The following is a 20,981-nucleotide window of genomic DNA, read 5'->3' as shown; positions in this document are numbered from 1 at the left end:
CCCATCAGGCTATCAGCAGATTTCTCGGCAGAAACTTTACAGGCTAGAAGAGAGTGGAATGATATATTCAAAAATCTGAAGGACAAAAATCTACAGCCGAGAATTCTCTACCCAGCGAAAATATCCTTCAAATACGATGGAGAAATAAAAACTTTTCCAGATAAACAAAAATTAAGGGAGTTTATTGCCACAAAACCTCCTCTTCAGGAAATCCTCAGGAAAACCCTCACTCCTGAAAAATCCAAAAAAGGAAAGGGGCTACAAAACCAAGAGCAGAGGAGATAAGTAGAAGGACAACAACAGAGAGTAGCAGCTCTACATCAGAACAGATTAAACCATGGGACGAGAAACAAAGGAAACTGAAGAAAACCGGAAAACAAGACACAAAATGGGAGTGGAAGGCCCCCACGTCTCAATAATCACTCTAAATGTAAATGGATTGAACTCCCCAATCAAAAGACACAGAGTGGCAGGATGGATCAAAGAACAAGATCCAACAATATGCTGCCTCCAGGAAACACACCTCAGCCCCAAAGACAAACACAGACTCAGAGTGAAGGGATGGAGAACAATACTCCAAGCTAATAACGAACAAAAGAAAGCAGGTGTCGCTATACTAATATCAGACAAGGTAGATTTCAAAGCAAAACAGATAAAGAAAGATAAAGAGGGACAGTATATAATGATAAAAGGGACTCTCCACCAAGAAGACATAACACTTATAAATATATACGCACCCAACACAGGAGCACCAAAATTTGTAAAGCAACTCTTAATAGAACTAAAAGAAGACATCAACAACAATACAATAATAGTAGGGGACCTCAACACACCATTAACACCAATGGACAGAACATCCAGACAGAAAATCAACAGGGAAATAATAGAATTAAATGAAAAATTAGACCAGATGGACTTAATAGATATATATAGAACACTTCATCCAAAAACAGCAGGTTACACATTCTTCTCAAGTGCACATGGAACATTCTCAAGGATTGACCATATTTTGGGAACCAAAGCAAACATCAATAAATACAAGAGAGTTGAAATAATATCAAGCATCTTTTCTGATCATAATGCTATTAAACTAGAAATCAACTACAAGAAAAAAGCAGAGAAAGGTGCAAAAATGTGGAGACTAAACAACACGCTTCTCAACAAACAATGGATCATTGAAGAAATTAAAGAAGAAATCAAATTTTATCTGGAGACTAATGAAAATGAGAACACGACATACCAAATCATTTGGGATGCAGCAAAAGCAGTCCTAAGAGGGAAATTCATCGCAATACAGGCTCACCTCACTAAACAAGAAAAAGCTCACATAAGCAACCTCAAACGACACCTAACAGAACTAGAAAAAGAAGAACAAACAAAGCCCAGAGTCAGTAGAAGGAGGGAAATAATAAAAATAAGAGCAGAAATAAACGATATTGAAACAAAAAAGATAATAGAAAGGATCAATGAAACAAAGAGTTGGTTCTTCGAAAGAATTAACAAAATTGACAAACCCCTAGCCAGACTCACCAAGAAAAAAAGAGAGAAATCGCAAATTAATAAAATCAGGAATGACAGAGGAGAAATCACAACAGATACCAATGAAATACAAGAGATCATAAGAGAATACTATGAAAAACTATATGCCAACAAATTGAACAACCTGGAAGAAATGGACAAATTCCTAGACTCCTACAATCTCCCCAAACTGAATCAGGAAGAAATGGAGAATCTGAATAGACCTATCACAAGTAAAGAAATAGAAACGGTAATCAAAAACCTCCCCAAAAACAAGAGTCCAGGACCAGACGGCTTCTCTGGAGAATTCTACCAAACATTCAAAGAAGACTTAATACCCATTCTCCTCAAACTGTTCCAGAAAATTGAGAAAGATGGAGAACTCCCTAACACATTCTATGAAGCCAACATCACTCTGATCCCCAAACCTGACAAGGACAACACAAAGAAGGAGAACTACAGGCCGATATCACTGATGAACATAGATGCAAAAATCCTCAACAAAATTTTGGCAAACCGATTACAGCAATACATCAAAAAGATTATACACCATGATCAAGTGGGATTTATACCAGGGACACAGGGATGGTTCAACATCCGCAAGTCAATCAATGTGATACACTACATCAACAAAATGAAAAACAAAAACCACATGATCATCTCAATAGATGCAGAGAAAGCATTCGACAAGATCCAACACCCATTTATGATAAAGACCCTCAGTAAAATGGGTATAGAAGGAAAGTACCTCAACATAATAAAGGCCATATATGATAGACCCACAGCAAACATCATACTCAACGGACAAAAGCTGAAAGCCATCCCTCTGAGGACAGGAACAAGACAAGGGTGCCCACTTTCACCACTCCTATTCAACATAGTACTGGAGGTGCTGGCCAGAGCAATTCGGCAGGAAAAAGAAATAAAAGGAATCCAAATAGGTAACGAAGAAGTAAAACTCTCGTTGTTTGCAGACGACATGATCTTATACATAGAAAACCCCAAAGAATCCACAGAAAAACTATTAGAAATAATCAACAACTACAGCAAAGTAGCAGGGTATAAAACTAACGTGCATAAATCAGTAGCATTTCTATACACTAACAATAAACTAACAGAAAAAGAACTCAAGAACTCTATCCCATTCACAATCGAAACGAAAAGAATAAAATACCTTGGGATAAACTTAACCAAGGAAGTGAAGGATCTATACAATGAAAACTACAAGACTTTCTTGAAAGAAATTGACGATGACATAAAGAGATGGAAAGACATTCCTTGCACATGGATTGGAAGAATAAACATAGTTAAAATGTCCATACTACCTAAAGCAATATACAGATTCAATGCTATCCCAATCAGAATCCCAAGAACATTCTTCACAGAAATTGAACAAACAATCCTAAAATTCATATGGGGCAACAAAAGACCGCGAATTGCTAAAGCAATCCTGAGCAAGAAAAACAAAGCCGGCGGAATCACAATCCCCGATTTCAAAACATACTACAAAGCTACAGTGATCAAAACAGCATGGTACTGGTACAAAAACAGGTCCACAGATCAATGGAACAGAATTGAAAGCCCAGAGATAAAACCACACATCTATGGACAGCTAATCTTTGACAAAGGAGCAGAGGGCCTACAATGGAGAAAAGAAAGTCTCTTCAACAAATGGTGCTGGGAAAACTGGTCAGCCACATGCAAAAGATTGAAAATCGACCATTCTTTTTCACCACACACCAAAATAAACTCAAAATGGATCAAAGACCTAAAGATTAGGCCTGAGACAATAAGTCTTTTGGAAGAGAATATAGGCAGTACACTCTTTGACATCAGTTTCAAAAGAATCTTTTCGGACACTGTAACTCCTCAGTTGAGGGAAACAATAGAAAGAATAAACAAATGGGACTTCATCAGACTAAAGAGCTTCTTCAAGGCAAGGGAAAACAGAATTGAAACAAAAAAACAGCTCACTAATTGGGAAAAAATATTTACAAGCCACTTATCCGACAAAGGGTTAATCTCCATAATATACAAAGAACTCACACGGCTTAACAACAAAAAAACAAACAACCCGATCAAAAAATGGGCAGAGGACATGAACAGACATTTCTCAAAAGAAGATATGAATATGGCCAATAGACACATGAAAAGATGTTCATCATCGCTAATCATCAGGGAAATGCAAATCAAAACTACACTAAGATATCACCTTACCCCCGTTAGATTGGCAAAAACATCCAAAACCAAGAACGACAAATGTTGGAGAGGTTGTGGAGAAAGAGGAACCCTCATACACTGTTGGTGGGAATGCAAACTGGTACAGCCACTATGGAAAACAGTATGGAGATTTCTCAAAAAGTTAAAAATAGAAATACCCTATGACCCAGCCATCCCATTACTGGGTATCTATCCTAAGAACCTGATATCAGATATCTCAAGAGTCCGTTGCACCCCTATGTTCATCGCAGCATTATTTACAATAGCCAAGACGTGGAACCAGCCTACATGCCCAGAAACTGATGATTGGATAAAGAAGATGTGGTATATATACACAATGGAATACTACTCAGCCATAAAAAAAGACGAAATTGGCCCATTCACAACAACGTGGATGGACCTCGAGGGCATTATGTTAAGCGAAATAAGTCAGTCAGAGAAAGACGAACTCTATATGACTCCACTCATAGGTGGAAATTAGTATATTGAGAAGGAGATCTGATCGGTGGTTACCAGGGAAAAGGGGGGGTGGGGGGAGGGTACGGAGGGGGAAGTGGTGTACCCACAATATGACTAACAAAAATGTACAACTGAAATCTCAAAAGGTTGTAATCTATCATAACATTAATAAAAAAATAAATAAAAAAAAAAAATCAGTTTTAAAAAGTTAATATCCTAGTTTAAAATGAGTTAAGGACAAGATAGGAAACACAAAAGAAGTAATGTAAATCGAGAATAAATAATGGGATAATATTTTTAGCCTGCAAGATTAACAAAGAGTGATAGTACGTGGCATGTATCAGAAGAAATATGAATTCCCATTGATTGCAGGTGTGCATGTAATTTCAAGCAAACTTTCTAGAGGATGATTTTTATGAAAAATTTTAAAGTGTACAGGATATTTATCACAGTATTGTTTGTCATCACAAGAATTAGGAAAAATCTAAGAAATTCAATAAAAATATTATGATATATTAAATACTAGGTAAGCATTATATTTAGAGGAATGTAGATTGTATGGAAGAACATTCATATTATATTGTGAAGGTGTAAATTTGGGTTTCAGGAAAGATGAATGGTATCTCATTTTTAATTAAAAAACATATAATTTCTGCAAAGTTGATCACAAAAATATTAGGAATTTTTTAAACAGTAGGTCCATCCAACAATAGCAGATTACACATTCTCTTCGAGTGCACATGAAACATTCACTAAAATGGACCATATTTGTGGTCCTAAAACAATTTTATTAAACTTAAAAGAGCTGAAGTCATATAAGGTGTGTTCTCTGGCCATAATAAGATTACTAAAAAGCAGTAAACTAGAAAGGTAATAGGAAAGTCTCCAAACACTTGAAAATTAAACCACACACTTCTAAATAATCCATGGATCAAAGAGGAAGTCTCAAGAAAAGTTAGGAAATATTTTGAACTGAATGAAAATGTATACATTGTATCAAAATTTGTGGAATGTCGCTCAGAAGAAGGAATCGAGAGAGAAGATGGGCAAGAAAGAGGAAACCACCCTAGAAACAAGGTTTTCAAAGGCTGAGGGAAACAAATATTAGAAGACTTTAACTTGGTAATTTTCTTTCCAGATTGTTTTGTATTTGATTATCAGATCAGCTGTTCTGACTTAATCCAATAAACAGGGAGCTTGTATCCTTGTCTCCCTTTAAGGCGGAGCTAGGGATAGCAAAACACAGCACGGATGAACCAATAGACTGTTTTGCTTTGCTTAACTTAGAAGAAGAAAAGTAGAGTTTGTATAAATTTACTGAACAAGTCTGCTAGATAGAAAAAACGTTTCTGTTTACAGCCTCACCTACATTGGATAAATGACTATCAATAACACTAAACTAATATTTTTCTTCTTTTAGGGACCCAGAGGTGAAAAAGGCTTTAGAGGTGAAACTGTAAGTTTAAGTAAATTTGTGGTTATAATATCACTTGTCACCAGGCTATAAGCACCATGAAAGCAAGGACTTTGTTTGGTTTTTTTCTTTAGTATGTGTCTGATACTTATGAACAAAAATAAAATTATAGTTTTAAGGAAGTAGATACCACTGCAATGTGGTATATTGCAGTGAAACCTGATAAGCCCTAAACATGTTTAAGAACCTGCCAGTCACATTCTTCCCAGATGACTGTGTGGAAGGGGATATTTGTCTTGTCAGGCGTCAGGAGAGGAGGTGTGAGCCTTTTTCACCAGTGCCAGAACAAGGACATTGCCAAGTCGCTTAGGTATATTCCCACTATGTCCAGCCAGCAGTCAGCACCCACAAGGGCTGCAGAGCAGAAGCAAATCTTCAGTCGTGTATTTCAGCCACCTGGACACGGTGATGAGAGGCTGGGCAAAAGGTCCACAGCACTTTTGGGACTTAAGTGGCTTTTACTGGCACTTGTGTTTCCTACCTTTCTGGGATGTTAATTTTTCCGAGTTAAAGAGGATATTTTGTAAAGCGGCCATTCTCCCAGCAGAGATCCTGCTGAACTTATTGAAGCAGCAGCCATAAACAGAGAGATACTCATCTTGACCGTGCAGTCTAAAGATAATTTGCTCAAGGTGGACTTGCTGATGTATTTTAGCCTCACACAACTGCCACCCATGGACATAATACCTAGTACCTAGACCTAGTACAATGCCTGGCAGCTGTTCGTCAGTCTTTCCTTAAATCCCGCTTATCAGAGAGGCTTTTTCTGACTAGCCTGTGTAAAATAGCAGTGCCCCCGCCTGCCTGAGACTCCCTCTCTTTCCTTAACCTGTTTCCTTATCACCTGGCATATTACATATTTATTTGGTATTTTGCTTATTATAGTTCCCCTCACCAGAATGTAGGCTGCATGACACAAATGTTTTGTCTGTTGTTTGTTTTAATGCTGTGTCCTCAACTCCTAAGACAGTTTCTGTCTTATAATTGGTATTTAATAAATATTTAATAAAGTAAGTGGTGAATGCATTAGAGAAGATATGAGGTGTTGGGACGTGATAGTTGTCTTTAAATATTTGAAAGGAAGAGAGAATATGTATGTGAGTAGCTCTAGAGGATAAAATTAAAATGATTTATTTATTGAATTGAATTTTCCATTTCTGTGCTTATCTCCCTGAGAGATGATAAGGTCGACGAGGGCATGAAGCATTTGATACCATCTAATTCCCAGCCTATTATAGTAACTAGCACATAATTAGCACAGAATAGATACTGAGTGACTAAATGGATGGAATGCTGAGGCTGATTTTGGCTCAATAGAATAATGAGCTGTCTAATGTAATAATGAACTGCTTTAAAACAAGGTCGTTTTGTGAGATAGTGAGTGCCTGTCACTAGAAACCTAGTGACTCTCTCTCTGTTACTGGATTGGTTTTCCTACACTGAGTAGAGAATTAGAATATATATCCTTAAAGTCCTTTCCAGCTGTAAGAGCCTATGATGCTACCTACACAAAAGAAAAATAAATAGCCCCTCGACACCGTGAAAGAACAAACAAAGGCATAGAACATAAAGAAGAGTTCTTTAAAGCAGAGGTAGTTCCCGTCAGGTCTAATCCCATTCCGAATCCATCCACTCCTTCTTCATCACCGGCATCCTCGTCCAGGTCGCCATGATGTCTGCCCTGAAATCCTGACTGCTTTCTGTTCCTTCCTCTTTCCCACTACAATCCATTCTTTACCTAGCAACGAGAGTGATACGGTTAAAGCATAAATCAGATTATTTCACTCTCCTCTTTAAAACCTCCCTAAGACTCCTTCTTGCACTTGAAAGAAAATCTAAATTCCTTACCTTGGTCTACATGAACTGGCTCTGTTTACTTCTTCAAACTCATGATGTACCACTTTCTCCGCCAACTGCACTCACCTTCTTTCTATTCTTGGGAACACGGCTTCCTTTTACTAGAAAATTCTTTCACCTACCCTTCAAATGACTGGTTCTTATGTGATTATTCAGGTCTCTGCTCAAGTATCATCTTAGAGTAGCCTTCCTTGATCGCCCTGCCTCCTTAACAGTTGGCACTGTTTGAAGTTATTTGTTTTCTGTCTTCTCTGCTAGAATATAAACTTCATGAGAGCAGTGAACCTTGTCTGATACACTGGTTATCAGTGTCCAGAGCAGAACCTATCATGTAGTAGGAAATATTTGAGAAATGAATTGATAAATAAATAAAGTTGCCTAAAATTAAAGTTAACTATTTCCCATTCTAGCTGGTAAAGTAGTGTTTCCTGAATTAATATACTTATTGGTCTATGGCCCTGTGGGTCACCATAGTTCTCTTCATAAATAAGATGCAAACTCCCAGTACACAAGTCGGGACACGGTGGCATTTAGCGTAGGCAGTAAAATTAGCCACTGAAAAAAACAATTAACTGGCACGTTAGAATTGTTAGTTTATTCTGTGTTTATTGTTGAATAACTGATACTAAATAATCTTTTTAGAAATAAGAGGATACAATTAGTAAAAAATAAAATCGTAGCTCATAGCAGAAATAATATCCTAGCGTCAATCATCTTTGAAAAGGATGTTGACAAAACATCACAACTTGAAACATATAACTTAAAGCCACAGAAGTAGAAAAAAATAGAGACCAATCCCAGCGTGCATTTTTAGATTAGCTGCTTCATTTTTATGACTTATAATTTAAAGCCTTAGAAGTAGAAAAAATAGAGAGAGGATAATCTCAGCATATGAATTTTTAGTTTAGCTGTGTCATTTTTGTAGCATATTATTTAATGAAAGTAAAATGTTGAAGAAAATGAGAATATTTTCTCAAATATTACGTCTGAGTTAATGTCTTCACAATTCTTGATTACCAGAATTATCTTATTTGCCTCCAATTTGAAAGTGAGGAGGATGGTTGAAGCATTATAAGGAAAAACTAAGTTATAGGAAAATCTATCATAAATATTAACAAATTAAGAATTTAAAGCATATATGTATATGATTCTTCTTTAAATTCATAGATAGTATAATTCATTAAAATGAAAAATTATGAAACTCTTTTAATTCAAGTACATTTTCTCTTACATTCGTACAAACTTCAAATTTAAAATTCCCAACTTGTATGCATGTGTGTACCTTCTTTCTCCAGATACAAAACATGAGGAAGAAAATTGATGACAGGCTTGAAAATCACAATTCTAAAGTGAATCTTGGAGATTATCTTCACCAAACCTGTTATGTTACAGTTGAGGTATCTGAGATCTGAACGAGCAGCAGCTCACTCAAAGACATACAGCTGATTAGGTCCAGGGAGAGACCAGAGCCCAGCTCACCCAAGTCCCACACCGTTGTGCTTTTCTATTAATCATAGTACCTCTCAGAAACTAAGGATTAGGAGCAACTTGTGTGAGCAAGATGGTGTATACATACCCCTCACCTACATTAAGAGTAGCCCAGCCACCCACATGACAGATTCCGCATGAACATCTTCCTGATTTGTGGTAACCATGCCTTATAATTCACTGATTCCGTCCTGATTACATTACTGTCTAAGAAGTCTTATTTAATATTACTAAAATTCCAATTAAACTCTCTAAACTAGTGAGCCCTTTTGTTCCCCCCCTCCCTAGGAGACATTTTGGCAATATGTGGAGACATTTTTGATTGTCACAACAAGGGAAAAGGGGGAGTTGTTAGTGACATCTAGTGGGTAGAAACCAAGGATGCTGCTAAACATCCTACAGTGCAAGCTTCTCAATTTATGAATAAGAAAAGGGAAGCTACTTGTACCTAAGCCAGCTTACATAAAGATCATGAAACTAAATCAAGATTACATTTACACAGACCTAGCCCTGATGGCCTAGTGATTAAAGTTCAGCGCCCTCTGCTTCAGCAGCCGAGGTTCGGTTCCTGGGCGTGGAACCAAACCAGTTGTCCATCAGTAGCTACACTGTGGCGGCAGCTCACATAGAAGGACTTACAACTAAAATATGCAACTATGTACTGGGGCTTTGGGGGGGAAAAAAAAGAGAGAGGAAGATTGGCAACAGATGTTAGCTCAGTGGGAATCTTTCCCAGCAAAAAAAAAGGAAAAGATTATATTTACATAAAGGAAAAGTCTAACATACTCAGATTCAAGGACATACACTTATTAGTATTTTTAAAGTCCAATGAAAACATATGTTACTTTTGGAGGATCATATGTAAATTCTAGGATTAAATAGAGAGAGTGTCGGTGCCTGCCTGGTGGTGCAGCTGTTAAGTACGCACGTTCCGCTTCTGCCGCCCGGGGTTCACAGGGTTGGATCCCGGGTGCAGACATGGCAGCACTTGGCAAGCCATGCTGTGGTAGGTGTCCCACATATAAAGTAGAGGAAGATGGGCATGGATGTTCACTCAGGGCCAGTCTTCCTCAGCAAAAAGAGGAGGATTGGTGGCAGCAGTTAGCTCAGGGCTAATCTTCCTCAAAAAAAAATAGAGTGTCTGTTTTCAGAGGTAGTGCTGTTACTATAGCCAAATAACCACTATAACCATTCACATTAATTTGGTTCCCCTTTAGGAAATTAACAGAGACAATCATAGTTTTATTATAAACTGCTTTAGATACTTTTTTATATAGTATCTAGAAAGAGTGAATCACTTTTCCTTCATGGTAGGTCAGCTAGAGGAATAAAAAAGAAGTAATAAATGTCATATTGCTAAAATAATATTTTGTTTTACTTGGCTAATTGCCTTATTCTAGTAGCTGTTTCACTGAGGTTGTCCTGCCCTGTCTTGTTTGGTTTGAAGTATTTCATTTGATTGTATTTGTGGTGATCTGACTTGTTCTGGGTAACAAGCTGAAATGAACTCAAAATCAGCAGTAGAAATAGTTTCCTCTTTCTATGATAAATTCCTCTTTCAAAGTCAAAGATAAGATATATATTTTGTACTGAACCATCAGTGAGATTTTGCAGATGTCATAAATATGCTAAGTGGGGTGAAATGTCAGCTGTTTATTTTTACAATGTTGATCCAGAATGGAGAAACTTACATAGCCAAATTCACTCTGAGCCTCTGTATATTTAAAAGGCTATCTCCAACATGATGTTTCTGAAACTTATGCAGCTGCTGAGGTACAAGTTTTGCACAATTTCTACTTTAAATTGTAATCATAAACTATGCAAACGAAGAAATGTCCAACAGGCATGGTGTTGGAGCACTCTATCCTTTTTTAGTCATATGTGCTGTTTGTTCTAGTTTTCACAGTGTATTTAGAATCAACAACTTGGCAACAAAAGATACTTAATACAAGCCAGGCATAGCATCAACATTATTCAAAACTCAGCTGAAGATAAATTTTGCTTTGCCATCTTTCAACCATAATCTAAATTTGACTCAATGCAGTTTTACCATTCAATTGACCATCAAGTAAGTTAAATTTTGAGCAGATATTCTTAACAGTGGTTACTGTTGTTTTAATTTGAAAAATGTCAACATGATTTTTCACATTTTACTGAACACATTTTAACCATTCTAATTTCTGAATTAATACTAGTTAATTTTAACATTATTCACTCATTCATTTAGTAACAGTTTTTGAATGCCTCCTGTGTATTAGGCACTGCTCTTATTCCAGAAAATGAAAAGGTGACTAAGATACTTTTAAGGGCCCCTAGGGGCTTTCCAATGTATTATGTACTATAGAGTGCAGAAGTGGTTACTTGAGCAGGAGGGAGGTGTCGTGGGGGGTAGGCAAGGTGGGTATAGAGTTTTAAAGAAGTAGTAGAAGAGGAATGTGGAAGTAAACAGATAGAAAGGTAAGAAGGCGCATTCCTGGTCACGCAAATAGCAGACGAAAGAGAATGCAAGTGCAAGTGCGAAGGAACTTGGAAGATTCGGAGACGTACTTGTAGTTGGTTGTGGGTGTGTCGGGGAGAGCAAGTGGGAGCGAGGCCCAGACCTGGAGGAAGAAGCGGGAATGCGCCTTGACTAAGAATGTGTACTTTTGTATCCAGTTGACTTGGATTTTAATCCTAGCTCTGCCCCTCATTGACTGGTTACTTGACCGTTCCATTTTTTAACTGTAAAATGTAATTATAGCACACAACTTGGCATACAGTGAGTTCTCAGTAAATGAGCACACAACTTGGCATATAGTGAGTTCTCAATAACTGGTAGCTATCACTGTTAAGAAGTTTATACTTTATCCTCTAAGCAGTAAAGGGCCGTTGAATGATTTTAACTGAATAACGACATGATCAGATTTCCATTTTAAATGTAGAATGTAGTTAGCATAGTAGAGAGAATAAAGTCAGGAAGTCAAATTAGGAGTCTAGGCAAAACATGATGTCTCAGTCAGCTAGGGTGCTATAACAAATTGCCATGGACTGGATGGCTTACACAGCAAACATTTATTTCTCACTTCTGGAGGCTAGAAAGTCCAAGATCAAGCTGCTGGAAGATTCACATCTAGTTGAAGATCCTCTTCCTGGTTTGCAGATGGCCGGCTGCCTTTGCCTTCCTGCTATGTCTTCATGTGGTGGAGAGAGATCATCTCTCTGGTGTCTCTTCTTCTAATGGCACTGTCATTCCTAAGGGCTCCACATGATCTAATTACGTCCCAAAGACCCCACCTTCACATACCGTCATATTGGAGATTAGGGCTTCAATATGGATTTGGGGGGGACACGAACATTCAGTCAATAGCACATGATTAGCACTAAACTAAGACAGTTGCTTTGAGGATGGAGAAGTAGCATTTTGGAGAGCCTTGGAGGTGAAATCAACAATAACAGGTAACCAAATTATAGGTGGATTTTGAAGGAAAAGGAGACGTCAAAAAACACCGAAGTTTCCATCTTTGACAATTAGGTGGATGGAAGATAGAAATAACAGGAAAAACAAACTTAGGCAGTATTAACATTTTTAAATGTTACATTTATAATAGTTAATTAAAATGAATAAATTCAGTTTCTAGTAATATCAGTAAAACATGAAAATAAATATCCAGCTTGTTCTTGAATGTGTCTAGTCATAGCTAAGTGCAAGAGCATGAAACAACTTTGAATCTTATGACTTGCCTCACACAGACAGGCAATGATAGAAGTTGAATCTTAATTGCCTTGTTTATACTAAACCAAAAGCGTAATGTGTAAGTAATGTCTCTATTTCTTCTAGGGTCCCCAAGGACCAAGAGGTCACCCAGGGCCTCCAGTGAGTTTATTTACATTTATATCTGTTTACCACTGATGCTTGTATCTTACGTGGTTTGAGATAGCTACTAAATAAATATTTTGTAAAATTTGTTGTTATAGGGTCCACCTGGAGCACCAGGCCCAAGAGTAAGTTTTCTTGGTTTTATCATATTATCTTATTATATCATATTAACTTTTAAAAGCTCCTTCTATTAACTCCCTGTTGAAAGGTGTCCCTCTTGCCTGCCTCTGTTCTTTTTGCTAATATGATATAGAGCCTTCCCAACTACAATAACTTAAGGTTTAAGCCTCAGACTCCTTGTCTATAAAGTGGGGATGGTATGTCTTACTCTCTTGGGTGAGTTTGAATTTTAAATAAGAAGTAAAGCACTCAGCACAGTGCCTGACATAATAAGTGCCCCCAAAATACCAGCTCCCTCCATTTCTTCCTACTTCTGGCTCCTAGCTCTTCTTTTTCTTTTTTTTTTCCTTCTTTTTTTTTTTTTTTTTTTTAGGAAGATTGGCCCTGAGCTAACATCGGTTGCCAATTCTCCTCTCCTTGCTGAGGAAGACTGGCCCTGAGTGAACATCCGTACCCATCTTCCTCTACTTTACATGTGGGATGCCTACCACAGCATAGCTTTACCAAGTGGTGCCATGTCCACACCCGGGATCCAAACTGGCGAACCCTGGGCCGCTGAAGCGGGATGTGTGCACTTAACTGCTGCACCACCGGGCCGGCCCCTCTCCTTTTTCAAATGTTCTTTTTTGCCAACCAGTTTTTCACTTTGAAGGCTTGACATGAATCCTTCTCAGTTGCTGATGGCTGTAGAAGCCCTCAGACTTATCATGTATTTGCTTGTTACCTTTTACAACCCAAAACTTGCTACTTGTATCTTTGAGGCAGTGCTTCTATTGCCTCATTATTCCATATGCTGCTCTGTTGTCCTTTGGATCTCTGACCATCTAGTTGGTGGATCACTGCGGTCTACTCTCAGCAGGCCAGGAACTCTTCATTCCCCTCAGCTTTTCCTTGGGGCAAGGAATAACTTTCAAGCAAAGTGCTACAAGGGAGATTGTCCCCTTGGAAATGGAAGACCTATTTCTCTATGATTTTTTAAATTACGCTGCATTTCTGGCCATCTGATTGACGGGGGTTGAAAGCTTCCCTGATGTAAATATGAATGAGAATGTCTTTCTTTAAATTTTCTAATTACTGTCCACTTCTCTGTTCTTCCTGTCCTCTGGATCCCCACAATGCATGAGTTACAAGTACCCTCATCCGTCGCCTTCCCACCTTGTAATGACTTTGATATATCAAAGCTACCTTCCTAAGAAAGGACAAGTTCTGAAAGATTTTACATTGGCAAATCAGAGGTGTTTAATGAAAAGTTGCCCAAGCTTTGGGCACTCTATCCCTGTCTCACTTGGAAAATGTTTCTATACAACCAAATGAACTAGGACACGTGAGAGGTCTTTGCTCTGAGCAAAATGTGGATAAGAATATATACTTTCAGTAATTATTAGGAGGATTAAATGAGAAAATACACGTGCTTGACGCATTATAGATACTCAATAAATGTTAGTTTCTTTGTTTCCTTCTTTTCTCCCTTTCTCTCCTTCCTGTCTTCCTTCTTCTTGGCCGATATGAAACCCAGTTTCCTTGTACTCTCTTTCTGGGACTTGGAGAGTCCCTTGTAGAGAAGTGGCAGAATAGCCTTGAGAATAAGACTTCTAGAGCAGAAGTTTAAACGTCAATGAGAAAACACCTACATATATACTTTCTAAAGTCAACTTATGATCATATCTTCTGTGAAACTCATCTTAATTCCTTCCCCCCATCACACTACAAGAGAGAACTGACCACTTCCCCTCCTTCATCCATACTCATTTATTTTTATATCAGTCTCCTTCTATTAGACTGAACTCTCTGAAGGTAAAGACTATTTTTTTAATTTCTTTTTCATTCAAGCCCTTAACATCTGTTAAATGAATGAATAAATGAGTCCAAAAAGCAAGTGGCATCTCTTAGAAAATGTCAGTGGGAATCTTCCAAAATAGAAGACTTTACTTGGAAGGAAACAATGTCTAGAATGGAATAGGATCATAAAATTAGAGATAGAAGTCCTCTTAGTAACTATTCAGCATTTGTTTCAGACTGTGAGTTGTGATTCCTTAATCAGTGGATCATGAGAGCAGTTCAGTGAGTTTCATTCAGCGTTATTTCGAAATGAAATCAAGTGAAATAGAATAGGAAAAAATTGGGCGAGTGACTGCTTAATAGGTACAAGCTTTCTTTTAGAGGTCGTGAAAATGTTCTGAAATTAAATAGTGGTAATGATTGCAAAACATAGTGAATATGCCAGAAGCAACTGAATCATACACTTTAAAATGGTGAATTTTATTTTATGTGAATTTTACCTGAATAGAAAAAAGGCAAAAAAAACCCCACAAAAATTTGTATATTACCACTAGTAAGAATAAATATGGTTCTGTAAATCTTTTCGGTTCAATATATGTATGTTTGCACAAACCTTGTCATGATGTAAAAATGTATTTCTTACTGTATATCAAGATAAGAAAAGTTTGAAAACCTCCAATCTAGTCCAACCCCCTCTTTTTAAGACCTATGGAAATAAAGTAATTTTCCCAAGTTCCTAAAGTAGAATAGCTAATAGGAAATGTTTCAGGAAAAGGGATCTATATTGATGGCGCTTTTGAAAGTGAGGATATTATCAGGATGGTAGCCAGACCTCCGTGCACATAATAAGATATTTAGAAAGTAACGAAGAAATCTCTAGCAGGATGTCAAAGTTAACCAAAAATGATTGGTGAGATAAAGGGAAGAAAGGATGGGTATGTTTGTCTGTGTGTGAGGTAAGGGTGGAAACAATAATCATTAAAAATTATTAAATAAGAAAAGGAGTTTTCAACTGATTTATTCCAATTAATGGGTCAACTGTGAAACCTGGATTAGTGAATGTAGAGGTTATAGCTGCTAGTATAGTCTTGGTTCCCTAGAACAAGCAATTACTCCACCATGGAGAGGGGCATGCCCTGAAATCGATTCCTATCCCACCAGTGTTTTCACTATCTGGTGATCTGGATAGTAATACTTCTCCTCAGAATACTGGAGTGCCCAGACTAGATCTACATGTCATTCGAATAAATTGGGAGAGAATTGTGAAGATTACATTCCCCTAAGGTATAATAAATCCTAATTGCCCTCATTAGTCCCAACAATCTGGTTACTTCTTATTCTCTGTTTTCTATTTTATGTGCACGTTTTTATATACCTTAAGTGATTTTCATGTGAGAACGTGTTCTCTCTAACTAGAGTATGTGGAGGAAGCTGTTTTTTGGATTCCCTCACTGCACCTAATGAAAGTTTTACACTCAAATGTAGGCGTTAAGATGTTGCTGAATGACTTCCCAGGCAAATTCTCTTAATACAGTCTCTCTGGGCCTGCTTTGCCTAAAGGCTACCTTTGGAAGAAAGTTGTTAAATCAACAAATTGAATGCCTACTATGTGCCAGGCATGAGTTGGGTTTTGGGAATACACTGGGGATTATAGGAATATGGATATTACCAAGAAAATTCGTGAGTGTCCAAGTGTTATGACATTTCTTTTCTTTCTAATGCCTGTTGAAAAAACATTGCCTTTTCATTGAGTTGACGTTTAGACTGATGGATGTTAAAATTGCTGGTATCTTAGCATGAATCAGGTACCAAACTCTACACTACTAATCTACTAAAAGTCATTGTGTTCTTCACTGCCACACACTCACAGAGCATAAAACATGGTCATTTCACTTAAGAATATCCTGCAATTAATTCATCCAGTCCTTTGTTGATGGGCATTTGTTTTCAATCTTTTGCTAGTACAAACAGCACAAATGTCCTGTCCATATACATATCATTTTACAGAACATCTGTAGGACCAATTCCTGGAAATAGGATGGTTAGAGATAAGGGATAATGAGCACATTTATTTATTATTTCTAATTATAGTAAGATATAAATAACATAAAATTTATTGGTTTAACCATTTTTATGTGTACAGTTCAGTGGCCTTAAGTACATTCACATTGTTGTGCAGCTGTCACCGCCACTCATCCCCAGAACTTTTGTGATCTTCCCAAACTGAAACTCTGTACCCATTAAACAGCAATTCCCCCTTCCCTCCCTTTCCCCAGCTCCTGGCAGCCACCATTCTACTTTCTATCTCTCTTAATTTGACTACTCTAAGTACCTCATATAAGTGGAGTCATACATATTTGTCCTTTTTTGACCAGCTTATTTCACTCAGCATAATGTCTTCAAGGTTCATCCATGTTGTAGCATGTGTCAGAATTTTTTTCCTTTTTAAGGCTGTATTATATTCCATTGTATATGTATGCACCACATTTTATTTATTCGGGTGGACACTTGGGTTGCTTCTATCTTTTGGTTAATGTGGATAATGCTGCTGTGAACATCAGTGTACTAGGATCTGTTTGAGTCCCTGCTTTCAGTTCATTTTAGTATACACCCAGAAGTGGAATTGCTGGATCATATAGTAATTCTATGTTTAATTTCTGGAGGAACTGCTATACTGTTTTCCACGGCAACTGCACCATTTCACATTCCCACCAGCACTGCACAATGTTCCAACTTCTCCACATCCTAATCAACACTGTTATATTCTGGTTTTTTGTTAATAGCCATCCTAATGGATGTGAGGTGGTATCTAACATTGTTTTGATTTGCATTTCCCTGATGATTCGTGATGTTGGGCATCTTTTCATGTGCTTATTGGCTTATATATATTCTTTGGAAAAGTGTCTATGCAAGTCTTTTGCCCATTTTTTAATTGGGTGGCTTGTTTTTTGTTGTTATTTTTGTTCAGTTGTAAGAGTTCTTTATATATTCTGGATATTAATCCCTTATCAGAAATATGATTTGCAAATATTTTCTTCCATTCCACGTGTTACCTTTTTATTCTGTTGATAGTGTTCTTTGCACAGAAGTTTTTCATTTTGATGTAGTCCAATTTATCTGTTTTTTCTTTTGTTGCCTTGCATTTAGTGTCATACCCAAGAAATCATTGCCAGGAGCTGTGGCCGAGTGGTTAGGTTCGCACACTCTGCTTCAGTGGCCTGGGGTTTGCCAGTTTGGATCCTGGGCATGCACCTAGCACCACTCATCAAGCCATGCTGAGGTGGCGTCCCACAAAGAAGAACTAGAACAACCTACAACTAGGATATACAACTATGTACTGGGGGGCTTTGGGGAGGAAAAAAAAAAGAGGAAGATTGACAACAAATTTTAGCTCAGGGCCAATCTTCCTCACCAAAAAAAGAAAAAGAAAATCATTGCCAAATCCAATGTCATGAAGCTTTTCCCCTATGTTTTCTTCTAAGAGTTTTATAGTGTTAGCTCTTAGGTTTGAGTCTTTAATCCATTTTCAGTTAATTTTTATATATGATGTAAGGTAGGGGTCTAACTTCATTCTTTTGCATGTGGATATCAAATTTTCCCAGCACTATTTGTTGAAAAAACTGTTTTTTCCCCATTCAGTGATCTCGATGCCCTTGTCAAAAATCACTTGAACATATATGTGAATATTTACTTCTGAACTCTATTCTGTTCCACGGGTCTATATGTCTATGACAGTACCATCCTATTTTGATTACTATAGCTTTATACTAAGTTTTGAAATTTGAGGGGGAGGCCTCTAACTTTCCTCTTCTTTTTCAAGATTGTTTTGGCTATTTGGGATCTATAGTCTCTTTTATATTTACCTGTATAGTCACCTTTACTAGTGCTCTCTATTTCTTCATGTGGATTCCAGTTTCCACATAATATCCTGTAATTTTGGCTTGAAGGACTCCATTTATTATTTTTCTAGAGAAGGTTTGCTAGTAATGAATTCTTTGTTTTTGTTTATCTGGAAATGTCTTCCTTTTTCCTTCATTTTTGAAGGATACTTTTATTGGATATAGAATTCTTGGTTGACAGTCTTCTTTCAGCACTCTGATTACATCATCCCACTACCTTCTTGCCTTTGAAAAATCAGCTGTTATTCTCATTGAAGATCTCTTGGGAATGATATTTCCTCTTCTCTCTTTCTGCTTTCAAAATTCTCTCTTTTTCTTTAGCTTTCAACAGCTTAATTACGATGTATCTAAGGGACTTCACTGAGTTTCATGGATGTGTAGATTAATGTTTTCCATCAAACTTGGGACATTTTCAGCCATTTTTTTTTAATTGAGATATAATTGACATATAACATATTAGTTTCAGGTGTACAACATAGTGATTCAATATTTGTATATATCGCAAATGATCACCACAATACATCTAGTTAACATCTGTCACCATACATAGTTACAAAATTTTTTTCTTGTGATGAGAACTTTTAAGATTTACTCTCTCAACTTTCAAATATATGATTCAGTATTATTAACTATAGCCACCATATTGTATATTACGTCCCCATGAACTTATTTATTTTATAACTGGAAGTTTGTACCTTTTGAGCCTTTCTGTCCATTTCACTAGCCCCCCATGCCCCTCCCTTTGGCAACCGCTAATCTCTGTCTCTGTGAGTTTGGGGTTTTTTTGTTATTTTCATCTTCCACATATAAGTGACATCATATGGTACTTGTCTTTCTCTATCTGACTTATTTCATTTAGCATAATGCCCTCAAGTTCCATCCATGTTGTTGCAGTGGCAATATTTCATTCTTTTTTATGGGTAATCTCCCATTGTGTATATGTACCGTATCTCCTTTATCCATTCATTCATTGATGGACACTTAGGTTGTTTCCATATCTTGGCTTTTGTAAATAATGCTGCAGTGAATGTGGAGGGGTACATATATCTTTTCAAGTTAGTGTTTTTGTTTTTTTCAGCTAAATACTCAGGAGTGGAATTGCTGGATCATATGGTAGCTCTATTTTTAATTGTTTGATGAACCTCCATGCTGTTTTCCATAGTGGCAGCACCGATTTGCATTCCCACCAACAGTGCACAAAGGTTCCCTTTTCGCCACATCCTTGGTAACACTTCTTATCTCTTGTCTTTTTGATAATAGCCATTATCCAGTTTTCTTCTTTTACATGTGACTGTCCAGTTTTTCTAACACCATTTATTGAAGAAACTGTCCTTTCTCCATTTTATGTTTTTGGCTCCTTTGTTTTAAATTAATTAACCATATGTGCATGGGTTTATTTCTGGGCTTCTCTATTCTGTTCCATTTATCTGTATATCTGTTTTTATGCCAATACCATACTTTTTTGATTACTGTAGCTTTGTAAAATAGTTTGAAATCAGGGAGCATGATGCTTCCAGCTTTGTTCTTCTTTCTCAAGATTGCTTTGGCTATTTGGACTCTTTTGTGGTTCCATACAAATTTTTGGATTGTTTGTTCTATTTCTGTGAAAAATGCCTTTGGAATTTTGATAGGGATTGCATTGAATTTGTAGATCACTTTGGGCAGTGTGGACATTTTAACAATAGTAATTCTTCCAATCCATGAGCATGGAATATCTTTTCATTTATTTGTATCTTATTAAATTCTTTCATCAATATCTTACAGGCATTATTTCTTGAAATATTTATTCTTCTTCCCCTTTTTCTGTCTCCCCCCCTTCTGAGATTCAAACATTATGCATATATTAGTATGCTTGTTGGTATCCCATAGGTTTCTGAGTCTTTGTTCATTTTTTTCATTCTTTCTTCTTTATACTCCTCTGACTAGATAATCTCAATAAACCTGTCTTCAAGTTCACTGAATCTTTCTTCTGTCTACTGAAATCTACCATTGAGCCTCTCTAGTAAATTTTCATTTCATTTATTGTAACTTTCAACTACAGAATTTCTATTCGATTCTTTTATATAATTTCTACCTCTTTATTGATATTCTTTATCTGGTAAGACATCCTTTCCATACTTTCCTTTAGTTTTGTAGACATGGTTTCCTGTAGTTCTTTTAATCTATCTAAAATAGCTAATTAAAGTCTTTGACTACTAAGTACAACATCTGGGCTTCCTCAGTGACAGTTTCTATTGACTGATTGCCTTTTTACTTGTATGTGGGCCATTCTTTAATGTTTCTTTGCATTTCTTGTAATTTTTTGTTGAAA

At 37.0% G+C, this 20,981-nt stretch overlaps 1 protein-coding gene across 1 annotated transcript in view; it reads left to right on the top strand.

Moving 5' to 3' along the window:
• Positions 1 to 20,981, top strand: part of COL24A1 (collagen type XXIV alpha 1 chain) — a 355,376-nt gene that overhangs the window by 314,735 nt on the left and 19,660 nt on the right. Inside the window, exons 54-56 of the mRNA XM_044749176.2 lie at positions 5,618 to 5,653; positions 12,834 to 12,869; positions 12,971 to 12,997. Coding sequence (XP_044605111.2) covers positions 5,618 to 5,653; positions 12,834 to 12,869; positions 12,971 to 12,997 — 99 coding nt within the window. The remainder of the gene's footprint in view (positions 1 to 5,617; positions 5,654 to 12,833; positions 12,870 to 12,970; positions 12,998 to 20,981) is intronic.

This window comes from Equus asinus, chromosome 16, assembly GCF_041296235.1.
Source record: "Equus asinus isolate D_3611 breed Donkey chromosome 16, EquAss-T2T_v2, whole genome shotgun sequence".
NCBI classification, from domain to species: Eukaryota; Metazoa; Chordata; class Mammalia; order Perissodactyla; family Equidae; genus Equus; species Equus asinus.
This window is presented reverse-complemented; position numbering and strand designations above follow the sequence as displayed.